This window comes from Vicugna pacos, chromosome 2, assembly GCF_048564905.1.
Source record: "Vicugna pacos chromosome 2, VicPac4, whole genome shotgun sequence".
NCBI classification, from domain to species: domain Eukaryota; kingdom Metazoa; phylum Chordata; class Mammalia; order Artiodactyla; family Camelidae; genus Vicugna; species Vicugna pacos.
Genome location: NC_132988.1, coordinates 4,838,701 through 4,855,216, shown reverse-complemented (window position 1 = coordinate 4,855,216; position 16,516 = coordinate 4,838,701). Strand labels below are relative to the sequence as shown.

The 16,516-nt window shown below is 44.3% G+C and overlaps 2 protein-coding genes across 3 annotated transcripts in view; one reads left to right on the top strand and one right to left on the bottom strand.

Moving 5' to 3' along the window:
- Positions 1-12,859, bottom strand: part of ETFDH (electron transfer flavoprotein dehydrogenase) — a 31,020-nt gene extending 18,161 nt beyond the window's left edge. Inside the window, exons 1-3 of one of the 2 annotated variants that reach the window (XM_031670258.2) lie at positions 12,662-12,859; positions 1,849-1,989; positions 1,238-1,467 (exon numbers count right to left, since the gene is read on the bottom strand). In XM_031670258.2, coding sequence (XP_031526118.1) covers positions 1,238-1,467; positions 1,849-1,989; positions 12,662-12,695 — 405 coding nt within the window. In that variant the 5' untranslated portion in view covers positions 12,696-12,859. Of the gene's footprint in view, positions 1-1,237; positions 1,468-1,848; positions 1,990-9,234; positions 9,252-12,661 lie in introns of those variants that run through there. The other variant, XM_072974923.1, reaches the window with a different exon arrangement.
- A 136-nt stretch (positions 12,860-12,995) lies between these two features.
- Positions 12,996-16,258, top strand: C2H4orf46 (chromosome 2 C4orf46 homolog). Its single transcript, XM_006213592.4, has 2 exons — positions 12,996-13,454; positions 14,743-16,258. Exons 1-2 carry the CDS (start codon positions 13,269-13,271, stop codon positions 14,896-14,898), a joined length of 342 nt encoding a protein of 113 aa, XP_006213654.1. The 5' UTR covers positions 12,996-13,268; the 3' UTR covers positions 14,899-16,258.
- The last annotated feature ends 258 nt before the right edge of the window (positions 16,259-16,516 follow it).

Genomic DNA, 16,516 nt, shown 5'->3' with positions numbered 1-16,516 from the left:
GCTTCCTGTCTCCCTGTCTCTGTGGGATGTGAGCCTAGGCACCTGCTTCCACCAGCTGTCACTTCCTGCTCGATGGAAACAGAAGTTTTATTTTTCCTTCAGGTAAAGACAATTAACATGTGTGGAGTAGACTGGACCTGCCCAGCTACATAAGGCCTCGATATGAAAAACTTTTTCTCCTAGAACTGATACTATGTCAGTAAGTCAAAGATACCTACTTCTGACGTACGATTGAAGAGAGAACGTTCATCAGGCACAACCATGGTATTTCTAGGTGAAAGGAGCGTGCTGCTTTAGAGAGGAATGTGGTCACGTGTGCTAAGCACCACAGCCGCAGCCCAGCTCGGTCCAGCCTCGGCCTCTCTGAGGTACGTCACCGTCACCGTGGTCTCGCTCCCCGTACTGACGAGGTCGCCTCTTGTAGACCCTGCCTGGACGGTGACAGTGCCTGAACTAATCCTTCTGCTTGTGACCGCGTGCCCCACTCCTCGGCCTTCAGAAACCTTTCCTTTCCTGCAGCTCTTTGGAGCCCCATTCTGTTCCCTAGACGACTCACGAGTCACCAAATAAAGCTAATTTGACCTTTAGATTCACTCGGCTGACTTGTTTTTTCAGTCTTTACAAAGTGTATTCACAGATACTCAACACTCTATAACCTGAGAGGTGGGAGAGGTGTAGTTACGCATCTGACAGAGGAAAAAACTGAGATACAGAGTGTAAGAGTTTAACCAAGGACATACAAATGGATCAGCCAGTGCCGTCAAACCAGACTTTGCCTCTCTGTGTATCATGCCAGAGATTTTTCTGCTTAGATTATTGATTTTATTATTACTATTATTTCCTTAGAAAATCAGATTCAGTTATTCCCTGTGGCTTCAGGTACTGCAACATCTCAAGGAAGTTACCTAACGTTATTAAGAGCGAGGATGTAAACAGCCACGGGACAAGTCAGGAAAGACCCTCCAAACCAAAACTATCCCTAGGTTTTCTCCAGGTGAGGCCTCCTCACAAAGCCAGTACACAAACACAGCACGTGCAAGGCATTAGGTAAAAGTGAGTTGGCATCTTAAAGTTGTATTCGGTATGATTCAGATTCTTGGTCCTTTTTAACTTAGCTTGCATCTCCAATTATCCTCTAAGAGACAGAATTCTGTGAAGAGGGTGTCCCACATCCCATTAATTTGGAAACAGAGCTACTACATAGGTCAGACTCAGCACAGAGAACAATTTTTCATACTCCCTTCTCCTTCCAGTCTGGGAAGAGCTCCTGGAGAGCGCGGGGGTCAAGGCAGGCCCCCGAGAGGGTGTGAGCCCCGATCTGGGCCGCCTTCTCCACCAGACACACGCGGAGGTCCTTGCCATGCTGGGTGGCCAACTGCTTCAGCCGGGCAGCGGCCGAGAGCCCGGCGGGGCCGGCGCCCACGACCACCACGTCCGCCTCCTCTGCAAACCTCTCCATGTTCACTCCTGCCAGGGGAGGAGGGGAAAACACAAACAAACACGGGGTGACTATGACCCGACAGAAGCCCAGGCTCACAGGTCCCCACCCTCCTTCAGAGCATCGTTTACACACGTCGCCCTCCGCTCTGCGTGAGGATTACACTACATTCTTCATTGTCTTAGTGGAACATTCTCTTCCATTCTGTTCCAGGGCGCGTCTGATTTTGGCTTTGAGGTTTATTACTATCACCTCTCAAATATCTGCTTATCTAAATATTAATATGTACCAGATTTGGTAAAGTTATACAATATCAGATGATTTTATACCATCATGAAAGATACAGTATTTACCCCCATGGAAGGATTCAAAAGAAGAGTCTCAGCGATTTTACACAAACGGTCACTCACCTTCCCATCGCTTGTCCTTGTCCCGGGGGTAAATGGTGTAGTGGGTCGTAATTCGAGGAACTACAGAAGTGGTGGACCATCTTGCGGCACACGGAGGTAGGTAATTTTTCTTAATTTTTAAGGCATGATAGCATGGATGTGCTGCACAAAAATTAGAAACATTATTTTTTTAAATTAGTTTTACTCAGGAGTTGACTGGAAAATAAATTTTTTTAAGCAAAAAACCCCCCAAAACAAACTTAGGATTGGGGATCTTCTCTGGCTTCTGTTTAGTTTTCTTTTAATTAGCCCTAAAACCTTACACAGATCACTTAACTTCTCTAGATTTCAGTTTCCTCATCCAAAAGAGTAAAGGGTTTCTAGGTTGGTCTGACATCAGCAGGGTCAGGGAAGAGTAAGCTCTCGCTGTGGAGCTGTCAGGTGACATGACAGGTGTGCTCTGTCCTGGATGAACAATTCAGAGCCTTTCCTCATAAAGCAGGGCTTTCAATTCATCATATTTACAGAGCATGTAACAAACGATCCAATTTCCTTCACGTCAAACTTAACCTAGAAGCAGGATGACTGTGTAAGCTGCCATCTGAACTGGCCGCTTTTGAGAGTAACAAGGGGCAGTGTTAAAGACAACGCTGGGACAATGCGGACAAACCACATTCTATGCTCAGCTTCCTGTTAAATTAAGTTGACCCTCCCATATGCCAATAACTTCTGAGCGCCTCAAAAATGGGTATATTCTTTGAGTTAGCAAATGGAATTTTATGGAAATAAACAGAAGTGTGCAAAGATTTATCTGCAAGAATGTTCATGAAACCTCTGTTGTCCTTAAACCTTCACCTGTCTCCCTCCCTCCCTTACCTGAAGCCCCACACGTCAAACCTCACGGAAAGGAGGGGCGCCCAGGTGGGAACTCTCTGCGCTCCCGGCCTCCAGCGCTGGTGTAATCTGTACTTGTGCCCACCCTCCCTTCATGCTCTCAGGTCACAACAGAAGAGATGTCTCTTCTCTTCACTTGGCCTAACCCTTCTGCCTGCGGATTTATGCGGCTTACCCTTCCTGCCTTCCCAGAGGCATTCCTACGTCACCCCCCCCCCCAACTTACGCCCGTTTCTTCCAGTTCTCACTCCTCCTCTGGCAATCCTCCCCATGTAAAAGACAGGACAGAGAATCCTTCCTTGGGAATAACCCCGAAAGACATAAACACTTACACCTGGAGCTATAATCACTTAGAAGTCTGCTATGGGAGAAGAGGCAGAGTAGGTCCCAGTGTGAGCCTATATATAGGCATAAATATTTGCTTACTGACTATCGGTCCTTTTTATATTCTCCTTCATCAGGGTACTCATTTATGACTCATGATATTATTAAGCAGGTTGGTGCTTTTTCAGTGTAATTTTCTGTTAAAAGGCACACTAGAGTCGTAAATCAGAGGCACTAAAATGCCAACGTGAGGGGATGAAAAGCTAAGCCTGAGGCTGCAAAACACTCAGTTGATAAAGAGCTGGAATCCAAAATAGACAAAGCACTCATAAACACCCAACAAGAAAACAACTCAGTTGAGAAATGGGCAAAAGATCTGAATAGATACCTCAGCAAAGAAGATATTTAGGTGGAAAACAAGCCTAGGAAAAGATGCTGGACATCTTGTGCCATTAGGGAACTGCAAATTAAAACAATGAGATAGGACTACACGCCTATCAAAACGGCCAAAGTCCAGAACACAGACATCACCAAATGCTAGGAGGACACAGCAGAGCAGCAGGAACTCTCATTCCCTCCTAGGGAAACACAGTATGGCACAGCCACTTTGGAAGACAGGCCAGGCCGGCAGTTTCTACCAAGCTAACTCTCAACATAGCATCCAGCAGTTGCCAGTGCATTCCCTGGTATTTACCAAAAGGAGCTGAAAATAACATCTGCACAAAAACCTGCAGTCAAGCGGGGTGAGTCATTTCTTGAGGGCTGCTGTACAACACAGACCTGCAGTCAACAGTAGTGTACTGTGCAGTCAGAACTTCGTCCAGAGCGTGTACCTCATGTTATCACAACAAAATGAAATATGCAGAATTAAAAAAAAAATCTTCACATGAATGTGTAAAGCAGATCAAAGCTTGGAAGATGTCTTTCAGTGGGTGAATGGATAGTCTGGTGCATCCACTCAATGGAATATTACTCAGCACTAAAAAGAAATGCGCTATTAGCCATGAAAAGATGTGGGGAAAATGCAGACACATATCGAAAGAAGCCAACCTGAAAATGCTACATGCTGTATGATTCCAACTATACAAAACTCTGGAGAAAGCAAAACTATAGACACAGTAAAAAGACCAGTGAGTGCCAGGGGTTCAGGAAGAGGGAGAAGGGGTGTGTGTGGAACATGGGGGGGTTTGTGGGGCAGGGAGACTGTTCTGATAATGTAATTGATGGTGGATACATGTCATTACACATGTGTTAAAACCATGGGATGTACAACACGTAGCGTGAACCTTGGTATAAACTATGGACTTTGATAATAACGTTATCAGTATTGGCTCCCTAGTTGTGCCAAACGTACCACACCAATGCAAGATGTCTGCGGGGAGTGGGGGAAAGTTACACGGAAACTCTGTGTACTTTCTGCTCAATTTTTCTTTCAACCTACAGCTGCTAAAAAAAAAAGTTTATTAAATGAAAACAAAACAAACACAAAAGACAACACAGAAAAAGGCAGTGGTTAAGTGTACACAACTTGGAGGCTGTCTACTTTGTGTTTGAATTCAGCAAGTTATTAACTATCCCCACCCCATCAGTTCCAAAGTTTACAGTCAATCTTTGCCTTGGAAATACTGTGGTGTAGGATTTGGTGCATGTCTTACCCAGAGCAAGTAGCTAATACACATTTATTAACTGGGTAGGGACCTTCCTACTTACAATTTTAACTGTCATCCAGGAATCTGAAAATCCCTGGTTTAGTTTCCTAAAACTAACTCCTGGGTTACAGAGCAATAATAATAATAATGAAGCCTTTCCCAGCTTTTATCTGTTATAATGAAGCATCTATCTGCAAATGAACAAGTTTCTAAACATGGAATAAAAAATAAATAGTAAAGATCAACAAAGAGTTTTGTATGGGTCTGGAATATATAATGACATTTACATCTCCATGGACATACTGATCAGTTAGGAATTTTCAGCACCACATCTTTTTTTTTCTTTCAGTTTTTAACACTTCTCTCATTTATTTGCAAAACAGGTATGCCAAAACATATTAAAGACGTAGATGACTTGAAGAACATTATCCACTACCTTGACCTAACTGACTTTTGGAGAATACTTTATTCAACAATGGGAGACTATACATTCTTTTCTGGTACACATGTAATATTTATCAAGATAGACAATATTCTGGGCCATGAAACAAGTCTCAATAAACTTAAACTAATTGAAATCTTACAAAATGGGTTCTGTTACCACATCAGAATTCAACAGAATCGTATCTGGAAAATACTCAAATTTTGCAAAATTAAGCAATAAAGTTCTAAAAATAACTGGGTTCAAAAAGAAATCACAAGGGTAATTAGGAAATACTTTGTACTGAATTAAACTGAAAAACAACATATTAAATTTTGTGCCATATAGCTAATGAAGTCAGCACCACATCTTATCCTTCATGAATTTATGTGACTTGTGGGGTGGCTCCAATCCCCATTTACAGCAGATGAGGAGGAATTCAGGTGATCCCAGCCAATCCCAGTCTAACCCTCCCAACACCAGTCACTCCGAGACCACAACTGGATTTCAAGTGATCTCGGAAGTAACAGAGACTGAGCTGTGGGGAAAACAAGTTGTTTTCTTTTTTGCTTTCCTGATTAAAAGGAGACATGACAGCCTGGCATTGGCCAATTATTTTTATTCATTAGCATCCAACTGCATAATATATTCTTACGTTGTCTTTCCAATACAATTTTTTTAAAGTTAAAATCTGGCAGCAGACAAGAGTTAAAAATTATGATAAATGCAGGAGGGGAAAAGATTTGAAGTGAACTCTAAAGCCTCTTAAACACTAAAAAATCTGTTTTTGATAATCACTCTAAAGAAAAAAGTGTCAAGGTAACTAATTTTCTCTACTTGTAAACAGTACACTAAAACCCATAATATTGGGAATAATTTTTTAAACCACAGTTAAACCCTTCACCTATCCTAAATCTTGAAAAAATGATAAAGGTATCACAGGAGAGCCCAGTTCCACTGTTCAAATACAGTATTACCATCATTCAAAAGAACATTTATTTATTAAATATTTAGCAATATACTTAACATTTAATAATACTTCATTATTTATTATTAAACATAAACTTATGATGCACTGTAGTTTAGTGTATGAAGTTACCATTTGCTTCTGAAACTGCTGATTTGGTGTCAGACAACACTGTAATTCTATTGCTTATACAGCAACTGATTTTCTCAAAAAAATCTGGAACTGGATCATCTGATTTCCTCCTGGGGGCTGGGAAAAAAAAGCCATGACCTTTACCCCCTTTATGAAAACAAATCTGGTACTTTAGAGATTTAAACACTTAGACATCTTGGCTGGATTCTGGTGGAGAAGTGAGGTCAAAAGTCTGCTGAACTCAGGACACGTCAAAATCACACCTGTGGTGCACCTGTGTCCGTGTCTCTGATGCCAGCAGTGCTAACACCGGGCCATGAAAATGGCGATGACTGAAACATCTGAGGAAGATGGAAATGGTGATTTTGGTGGGATTTGGTTAGCATTTGGCCCAAGAATGATTTCAACTAAATTAAGAGTAGGGCAGACAGCACCCCACTCCTTTGATATTACAAAGTAACATAGAGCATACTGTGGGTGAAGAATGTCGCCGGCCACCCCTGTAAACAAAGGACGTTGCTGCCATCAAGCCCTCAGCCACAGCAGCCTCCCCCCAACCTGAGAAAACAGGACACGGGCCCTAGATAGTTAAAGTGCACATGAAAGGGATGATTTCAATGAGCCCAGACTCCTGCATCTTCCCATACATAGAAAAGTGCTAAATTCATTAACTTGAGATGTCTGGTTTTCTCTAATTAGCAGTAATCTTGTGATGCTCCCACTGCGTGCGGGTTTTCTGCACAACTCCTGTATCTCCTGGCTCCTCCCTACCTCTTGGGAGCAGTCCCTCAGAGAGATCTGGGAGGCTGTCTCTTGGGCTTACGTTCTCAGCAAGCCTGCCAAATAAACCGTAATGCTCAACTTTTAGGGTGTGCACTTTTTTTTTTTTTAGTTGACAGCTTTGGGGATCACACAGAGACCCAGAGCAGACCTCTCTCCTTCGCCTGAACTCTGTGAGGGTCTGAAGCCTGGTATCAGTAGAGGCCTCTTAGGCCCATTCGCCGCCTCACAGGGTCCAGACAAATCTGCATGAGTCTCTCCTGGTTCTCAGCTCTCCCGATGACTGGTTGATGACGCTAAGTTTCACCTGGTGGTGTCTAACAGGTACCTGGCTCCCCATCTGAAAGACACTGGGAGTTGCTGAACAATCCGGCCTGGTGACTAAGTGAGAGGCTGGCGTAACATCTCTGCCTCCAGTTAACAATCCAGCCAGGTTCATGTATGCACAAGACTTACACTTACAAGTACTTACTTAATTAGGAAATAAAGGAAATCTTGCCTGAAAATGACTAACATGAGGGGGAGTCTTTTATTGCATATGCAATTAAGTTAGGGAAAGTGGGCTTGATAAAACATCTTTTCAGAACTCTGATCTTAAAGAAACAAAAGCCCTTCTTGAGGGGAACTTGCATTTCTCCTTTTGTGTCTTTGAGATGTAAATGATTTACCTGATCTTCCTCAGTGTTTTGCGTGTATGTGTGAGAACCTGGACTCTGCCATCTGGAAGGTACACACATGGTGGACATGTGGCAGCCTACTGAATAGACTGGGATTCTGAGCAGTTGTCCACCTGACCCTGCCAACTCTCAGGGGCTTTCTGCCATCCTAACCTTCACTGCATCAGCCTGTATGACGAAGGCCTTTGCCTCCTTAGACTGTTTAGGGAGTAAACCTTCTGGATCTTGTTCTGGTGCCATCCTTCACACTCTTGTGGGGAAGCCGCTTGCATCTTACTGGTTTGAGTCACTATAAAGCTATATCTCATTAATGGCCAGAGGATGGATCTTTTAAATTGGAGAAGCTTCTAAACTTACGAATGTTTACAGAGCTCTCATTGGAAGCAGCTGTTCTATTGCTACCTACGGAAAAGAACAAATTAGAAGGTGGAAAAAGATATATATATAAAATGGTTAACCTAAGAACGCCTTTAAAACAAACAAACAAAAAAAATCAAACTAGTTTGGGAAGCCTTACTTGTGGTCTCCACTTCCCCTGAATGGGTCTTACAGATGCTAATAAAAACATTAGGATAATTAATGTTAACTAGGTTGATTAACAGGGAGTTAAAAAAAAACTGAAGTGAAAGTTTAGAGACTTATTTCCAACGAGGTGAAAATTTTAAAGACACTTGTCTCAAAATGATAAAGAAATCTACAGACGGTTATTAAGAAATGAGATGACTGGCAGTCAAGACAGTGGAGAAGCAGCAGCTGGAACTCACCTCCTCTCAGACACAGCAAGACCAAGGCTAACACAACCATCGACAGAAGACTAGAAACTACCAGACAAGACCTTCTGTAGCTAAAAACTTAAAGAAACCATGAGGAGACCGGTAGGGGGTTGGACTCACGATATAATCAGGTCTCGTACCCTCCGGGGGGGCGACCCGCAAACTGGAGAATAATTAAATTGCAGGGGTTCTGCCACGGAAGCGAGAGCTCTGAGTCGCATGTCAGCTCCCCAGCCGGGGGGCCCGGCACCGGGAAGCGGCGCCCCCAGCATGCTGGGCTTTGGAGGCCAGTGGGGCTCGACCACAGGAGCTCTGCGAGACTGGAGGAAACAGAGACCATACGTTTAGGGTTGCACAGGAAGTCCCACACTTGCTGGGACCAAGGGCAAAAGCAGTCATGTCACAGGAACCTGGGCCAGAACTACCTGCTAGTCTTGGGGGTCTCCTGGGGAGGCGTGGGGCAGCTGTGGCTCACCCTGGGGGCGTGGACATGGTGGCAGACATTGGGGGTGCTCATCTGAATGAACTCTCCTTCGGGGAGGCTGACATCTTGCTTGGACATTAGCACCGAGACTTGGCCCCACCCAACAGATTTTAAGCTCCAGAGCTGGGATGCCTCAGACCAAACAACTAGCTAGGTGGGGATGTATCCCCACCCATCAGCAGACAGCAACAACCCCTGACTCACAGCCACCTATGGACATGTCTCTAGACACGGCCCTGCCCACCAGAGAGCCAAGACTCAGCTCCACCCACCAGTGACAGGCACCAGCCTCTAGACCAGACTTACCCACCAGGGAGCAGACTGCTGGAGCCAGAAAACTTCGATCTCACAACCCGCAAAACAACTCCACAAACACAGGCCAGAATCTGCCCTGGGACCAGCTGGCCACAGGCCCCTGGGTGACGAGTGGGGAGTGCACTGCAGGGACACATAGGACATCTCTTAGAGGGGGCCACTCCTCCAAGGTCGAGAAACATAACTAACGTGCCATACACAGAAAAAAACAAATAGAAATTAAGACAAAATGAGGCAGCAGGGGAGTATCTTTCAGACAAAGGATAAGATAAAACCCCAGAAGAAGAACTAAGTGATGTGGAGACAGGCAATCTATCCGAGAAAGAGATCAGGGTTACGATCATAAGACTGATCAAAGATCTCAGGAGAAGAATGGATGAACAGAGTGAGAAGCTAGAATTTGTTAGCAAAGAGATAGAAAAATAAGGAACAACCAGAGATGAAGAATGCAATAACTGAAATGAAAAATACACAAGGAACCAATACTAAACAAGGCAGAAGAATAAATCAGTGAGCTAGAAGACAGAGTAGTGGAAGTCAATGCCACAGAACAGAAAAAAGAAAAAAAGAATGAAATGAAACGAAGACAGTTTAAGAGTATTCTGGGACAATATCAAATGCACTAACATTCACATTATAGGGGTCCCAGAAAGAGAAGAAGAGAGAAAGGGACCAAGAAAATATTTGAAGAAATAATAGCCAAAAACTTCCCTGACCTGGGGAAGGTGTGATTAGATTAAATTCAATTAGGTAAATGGATTTTGTTATTACAAGTAGGCTGGTGCAGAACTGGACCCGGTTCCTGTCTTTGTTAAGAGAACAAAGTTTTCAGGAAATACTGCTTTTGATAACAGATTGTGTGAATTTCTTTGCCTTTAAGTGATCTGTATTTGCTTTTGAAATCTTTTGTCACTATGGTTAAGTGAATAAGCATTGGTCCACAGTGAACTATGATCCTATTTGACCAAGTGTTTTGAAACCTTTTTGATAGTTTTGACAGACTTCCCAAATACTGAATTCTAACTCAAGTTCTTTTGACCTCCAGCTAACTCTGGGACGCTTCAAGGAACCCTGAGACATATCAAAGAGAGATATTAAACTAATTAGGTTAATATATGTTAAATAACATGGGAAACATTGTCAAATGGGCGAGGATAAAAGCTTCTAAGGTTAGATGTCAATAATAAAGATATTCCAAAATTTATATGGAATTCCTAAAAGTCTGATACACTCTGGTGTAACGTGATCAGTCATAATTCTACTTATTACCTTAAAAATGTTGTTTGTCACAGTATATCCAAGTTTCTTGTCGGCTGCATTGTTATGCGATCTTTAACCATGCCATTTTAAGCCTTTTGTCATTTATAGATTATCACTGTTTTACTCTGATGCTTTTATAAAATGAAAATTTTAAAGATTTATAAAAAGGCCTTTCTGACAAATACAAGTTTTGGATAACTTTTAGATCATACCACTGACTGGAAAACCTTTCCTCTTATGACCTGACCTACAACAGCTTGATAAAGTGTAGCTCTGTAAACAAAGATGAAACAATTATCTTTTTCTCTCTACCCGATCCCTCCAGAGTTTGGCTTCTCCAGCGGGCTTCCCTGTGGACTCAATGGCTTATTTCCACCAGATTACAACTAGTTATACTAATCATTGTTTTAATTTGCCCTCTGGGCTTCAAATTACTTACACCTTGTGCCTCTCTCTGCTGTGCTATGACTTTATTATCACTAGCTGTGTTACTCACATCCTGTTTTGTAAGATTGTTGTCTCTTGTCCCAATATGTAACCAGACCTCCAACAAAATTAACGTCTCGAGACAGTTGATCATATATATAACTCTAAATAGAACAGCTGTAATAGTGCAACTCTAGATACAGCAAGAAGCAACAAGGGAAAAACATCTCCTGGATCGTAATAAACCAGAAAGACAGACGATCCAAAGACTTTTAGATTATTAACAGGGCCTGATCCAAAAATTAACACACTGAGTGGCCTATCAACAGAATCTTCACCTGACAAAGGTATGAGCCTTCCTAGCACCGTGAGACAAATTGGTCAAGAAATGCCTCCCACACGCTGGTCAAATTTATGACTAAGAGGAGACACTATGGACAAAGAATGTCACCAACCATATTGGTAAACAAAGGATGCTGCGGTCATCCACCCAGCAGCCACTCCCAGCTGTGCACCCTGAGGGGAGTCAGGATAGAGAAAAATAAGATACTGGCCCTAGATAGTTAAGGTGCAGATCAAAGAAATGATTTCAATGAGTCCAGACTCTTGCATCTTTTCATACATAGAAAAGCAGTAAATTCATTAACTTGATATTTCTGGTTTTCTTTACTTAGCAGTAATCTTGTGATATTCTATCTTTTTGCAGAAAACTCCTATATATCCTGATCCCTCCCTTACCTCTTCAGAACAGTCCCTCAGAGCGATCTGAGAGGCTGTCTTCCAGGCGTTAAGTCCTCAGTATGTTCACTGAATAAAACATAATTCTCAACTTTTAGGCTATGCATTCTTTTTAGCCGATACTATCTACATATTAGATATAGTAATACATGCACGAGTAATAGAAACTTTCAACAAAATTCTAATTATTTAATATATGGTGGCCAAATTTGACAAAATTCTACTTCCATGAAATTTACCTAAGAATATCCCTGAATTTGCAATATGTATATTTGCTTATTCTATAACCAAAAATTAATTTAAATAAAAATTAAGCCAGTTGTGAGAGAATTCAAGATCCTGTAGTAAACTTAAAACATTTTTTAAATGTTCTTTTTAAGTAAAAAAGAAACAGAAAACCATCCAAACGCGTCATTCTATCTTTTTTGAAGTGAAAGGGGAGGTAATAAGGTATCTCATTAAGTCATTGTGATGATTCTAGAGGCAGTCAAAATACGAAAAGCCCCTAGAGATAATTTTAGACGAAGCAGAGAAGCTCCTGGCTCCAGATAGAACCGGGTGACTCGGGCAGCGCAGGAATGTTGACACTAATGTGACAGATCAGACTTGGAATCCCTCAGAATGGACTAGGACGGCTGCAAAGTCGCAGGTACGGTGGGACCAAGGAGAAAACCCGTGCAAACATTACTGTACCCACTTCCAACAAGGTAGCCGGTAACACCTGAGCTCTGGGATGCGGGACAGCGCCAGGGCTCGGGAAGACGCTTCTCCCGAGTCCGCGGCAGCTGTTGACAAGTCTTCGCTCACGACCTTTGGCCTAGTTGTCAACTCGTCCAATTGGGACAAGCCCAGCGGAGGCACCGCGTCGGCCAGAGGGCGCCCGCGCCGCATGCCCTCTGCGCTGGTCCTGCCTGAGAGGCGACCCCGAACAGCCGCGCGCGCCCCTCCTCGCCTCGCTAACTCGCCGTCCCCGTCCCGCCGGGTCCCCGCTCACCCGGGCAGGCCAGCCTGGCCAGCGGTACCAGCATGTTCGCGGTCGCCCGGACTCTGGCGACACCTCGGGGGAGGCGGGCTGCGGCTCGCGGGGCGCGGGACGGCTAGGCCGCGGGTGGCGCCATCCTCACGGGATGCAACCTGTCTTAGTGGAGTCGGCCTCCAGCTCAGCGGGCCGCTCGGGCTTCCCCGCGCGCCCGCCTCCGACTCGCTCTGCGCCTGCGCCACGCGTGACGCGCCGGCCTGCATCGCTTCCGGGTCACAGCCGGGAGGGCGCCGGAGCGTGCTGAGAGACCACAAATCCCAGGGTGCCGTGCGCGCGCGGTGCCCAGGCAGTGGAGGCGGAGCGGCGCGCACGGCACTCTGGCCGTTGTAGTCTTCTGCTCGAGGGTACCGGGAGCCCGGGCGGAGGTTGGTGCTGGAGCGAAGAGCCGCCCTAGGCTAATTAACCGGCTTCGGATTGGCTGTTCCGAGAAAATGACGAGGCTTCGCGGTCCCGGGCAGAGAGCCGCGAGGAGGCGGGGCCTCTGGGCTTTGGGCGCGAGCGGTTGAAAGGCGTTGGTGTCGGTTCGGCTGAGAGGGTTCGGCCCCGCCGCCCAGCCCGCTCCATGGCGGAGCATGAAGAGGCGCGGGTTTCCTCGCCGCCCCCGCCACCGCCCTCGTCTCCGTCGTTGTTAGACTGCTCTTCGGCATCTTCCCCCGGTGTCCCTGTGGGCTTGAGTTGGCCAGTTCCGAGGAAGAGCGACGTTAGGACAGTGGACCCCCTGGAGGAGGTGGAGCTGCAGATCGGAGACGTGAGTGTCGGGGAGGCTGGCCCGCGGCGGGGCGGGCGGACGGGGGACGGAGCCTGCGGGGGCCGAGGGATGCGGTGTGTGTGGTGGCGGGGCGGGGGGGTCCGAGCATCCCGCTCCGGCCGCTCCGCCGTCTTCGTGCCCGGCCGTCTGGTTTCCCTCCCGGCTGTAACCCGAAACCGCGCCCACCCCTCCTTTGCGGGTGGCGAGAGTCAGGCCGCGGTGCTTTCCCGGGACTTAGGGCTCCGCTGTCCTAGCTGGCCGCCTGCCTGGAGCTGTCCGCAGCGCGCTACCTGCCCCACGCTGGCTCTGCGCCTGGCCCACTTAGGGCCACTGCCCGTGGTCCGGACCGGTTTCACGGACGGTTCAAAGACCCCCTCCCTGGGTGGCTGGGATGCCAGGTCTGGACGGTTTCTGTTGAATCTCGAATTTCCAGACACTGGCGCACGCACACGCCCCACCAGAGGGGCGTGTTTCAGTTTTTCAGAACTCGAGTGGGTCAAGTGGATGGGGTCTGTAGGGCGTGATCTTAACTGAGAGACGCCCCCCCCCCCGCCCCCGGTCCCGTGCAGACTGCAGACTCGGCCCGAACTCCGTGATCTCATCGCTCACGCAGGATTTGTGGCTTTAAAAGATGGCTTAAGTGCTGACACAGTTTCTGTTTTTGCTGAGCAAGGCTGTTTCCAGGGGAGCAGTAGAATGGCGTACTGATGTGTTATCTAGGAACGGTGTTATTTAATATTGTAGTTGAAAAAAAATTTTGATCAGGAAGTGCGTTTTCTACCAAGAGTCAGGTATTTTCTGTTTGACTTTGTTGATGGCTGTTTGTGAGCTCATTGTCTGTCATTTGGTCTCTGCGTTGTCGGGGTCTGCGGCGTTCACAGGTGAAAATAGTGGAGTGGTGCCCTTGTTACCCACCGGTAAGAGCTGTTAGTGAAGCCCCTCAGATACTTCTGGTACTTGGTGCCAAGGGATCCAAGTCGTCTTGCTGAGCTAAATGAGACGCTAGTGTATTTTCAACTAAAAACATACTGACTGCCATGTCTCCTACACAGTGGATATCTTCCTAGCAGACATACTTCCTCAAAGTTTACTTCATATTAAAGAATTTCTTACCGTTCCTTGAAAGAGCTGGTGTTTTAGTTTGAAGATTTTTTTTAACTTTTAAAGAAAATAACTTAAACATTGGATTCAAGGTTCTAAGTTTATTTTCAGCCTACTTTGTAACATGAGGTAAGAATGAAAAAAAATGAGCTTCTAATGTTGGACTTCATTTTTAAAAAAATTTCAGGCAGCGTTTTCGTTAACCAAACTTCTGGAAGCCACATCTGCAGTATCAGCTCAAGTAGAAGACCTTGCCTTCAAATGTACAGAAAATGCACGTTTCCTTAAAACATGGCGGGACCTCTTGAAAGAAGGCTATGATTCTTTGAAGCCTGACAGCTGATTCGTCTGTGTTTGTCTGTACGTCCTCATGTATGGCGTCTGTACGTGTACCGTATGTAGAGGATAATCTCCAGCAGTTCTCTATACTGAAACTGAAATTTTTCTTGGTTTCTTTATTTTGATGTGGATCAGCATTTGTTTCTCTTTAAATAATTTCTTCCTCTAAACTTTCATGGACTCTTTTATGAAAGTTAACTTGATTTGTACGTAGTATTAATAATGCCACAGTGTTACCAGTAGCAAACTAGGTAGACCGTTTATCTGTTCAACTTGCAAGAAGATGCCAAGAATGGCAAAGGGTGAAGTTGAGCTTCGTTTTTTTTGGACCAGGAAAGGTAACTTTAAGGTTTTACCACTGCTAGATCTAGCTCTGTTAGGCAAAGTTCCCGAGAACCAATGATTGTCTGACTTCTGTATTTCCAGCACCTAGACCACTATTATCCAACAATCACTAAATATTTGTTGAATAAGAGTTGATAACATAATTAAAAACTGTTTTTCTTCCTATTTTTAGCAGGAAGACTATGATTGTTTCTCTAAAAAATATTTGAGTCAGAACTTCATTGACTTAAAGGACATTATCTTTTTTTTTTAAACAGGGATTTGAACTCTAAGTGGTAAAATATATGATAAATATTTTTTTTCCCTTCTATGATGCTTTTCAGAAAATCTTTTAGTTCGGAAAATGCAACATGTCTTGAAAGAAAGCATATTTTTTCCCCTGTGTGTTTCTAAGGTTAACTGCTTTTACAGCTCCTCGTATTTGATGTTGTTGTATGTTTGATGGCTCTCTTTAAAGTGCCTTATCAAAATTACAGCTCTGTAGTCTGAATTTTGAAACTTTGCAAGCAATAATTCAAATTCTAAATATGATGATTCTAAACAAGTTACTTTTTGAAAATGCATCAAATTTGAATGATGTAATTGTTTTCATATTATTTGACCTGAATGACAGTGTTCTATTTTACTTGTCCTGAATCCTCAGTTGCTCGCTCTCTCTTTTTCTGGTGGGTTTATGTCACGTGTCAGCGATTAAGCCAAGTAATCCTCTGCTGTGTAACTTCTGGACACCTCTGATGTGGCGTCTTAATTCTTTGTATGCAAAGAATACTGTACAGAACTGTAATCTGTCCAGAACTAGATTTTAAAGGCCCCCAATGGGCCTGTGAAAGGGGACAAATGGACGGGAAAGGATATTTTGTTTAGCATATTAGGTCATAGTTCTAAATTAAAGATAACACATATGGTGTCCTCCTATACCAAAGAGAAGCCTATTTTGATATTAGAAAAGTATCTTTCTTAAGTGTCATGAAAATTACAATGTTTAAAATGTACAAAAATAAACACTTGTTCAAAGCAGATGTTATTTCCATTTCTTTGAATTTGTTATTTTAAAAAGTTGGTGTTGTAATATTTCAAACCTAACAGGAAAGATGGGTGATTTGAAGAACATCCCTGTACTCCCAGCATGCAGAGTTAATAAATGTTAGCGTTAGGTTATGTTTTCTGCAGATCTCGGTATGATGTCAATGTTAGACACATTTGAAGCTTGTTTCGTTACCTCTTTGAGCCCACTTCCCCTTCTTCTCTGGAAGTGGTGCATATTCTGGCTTGTGTTT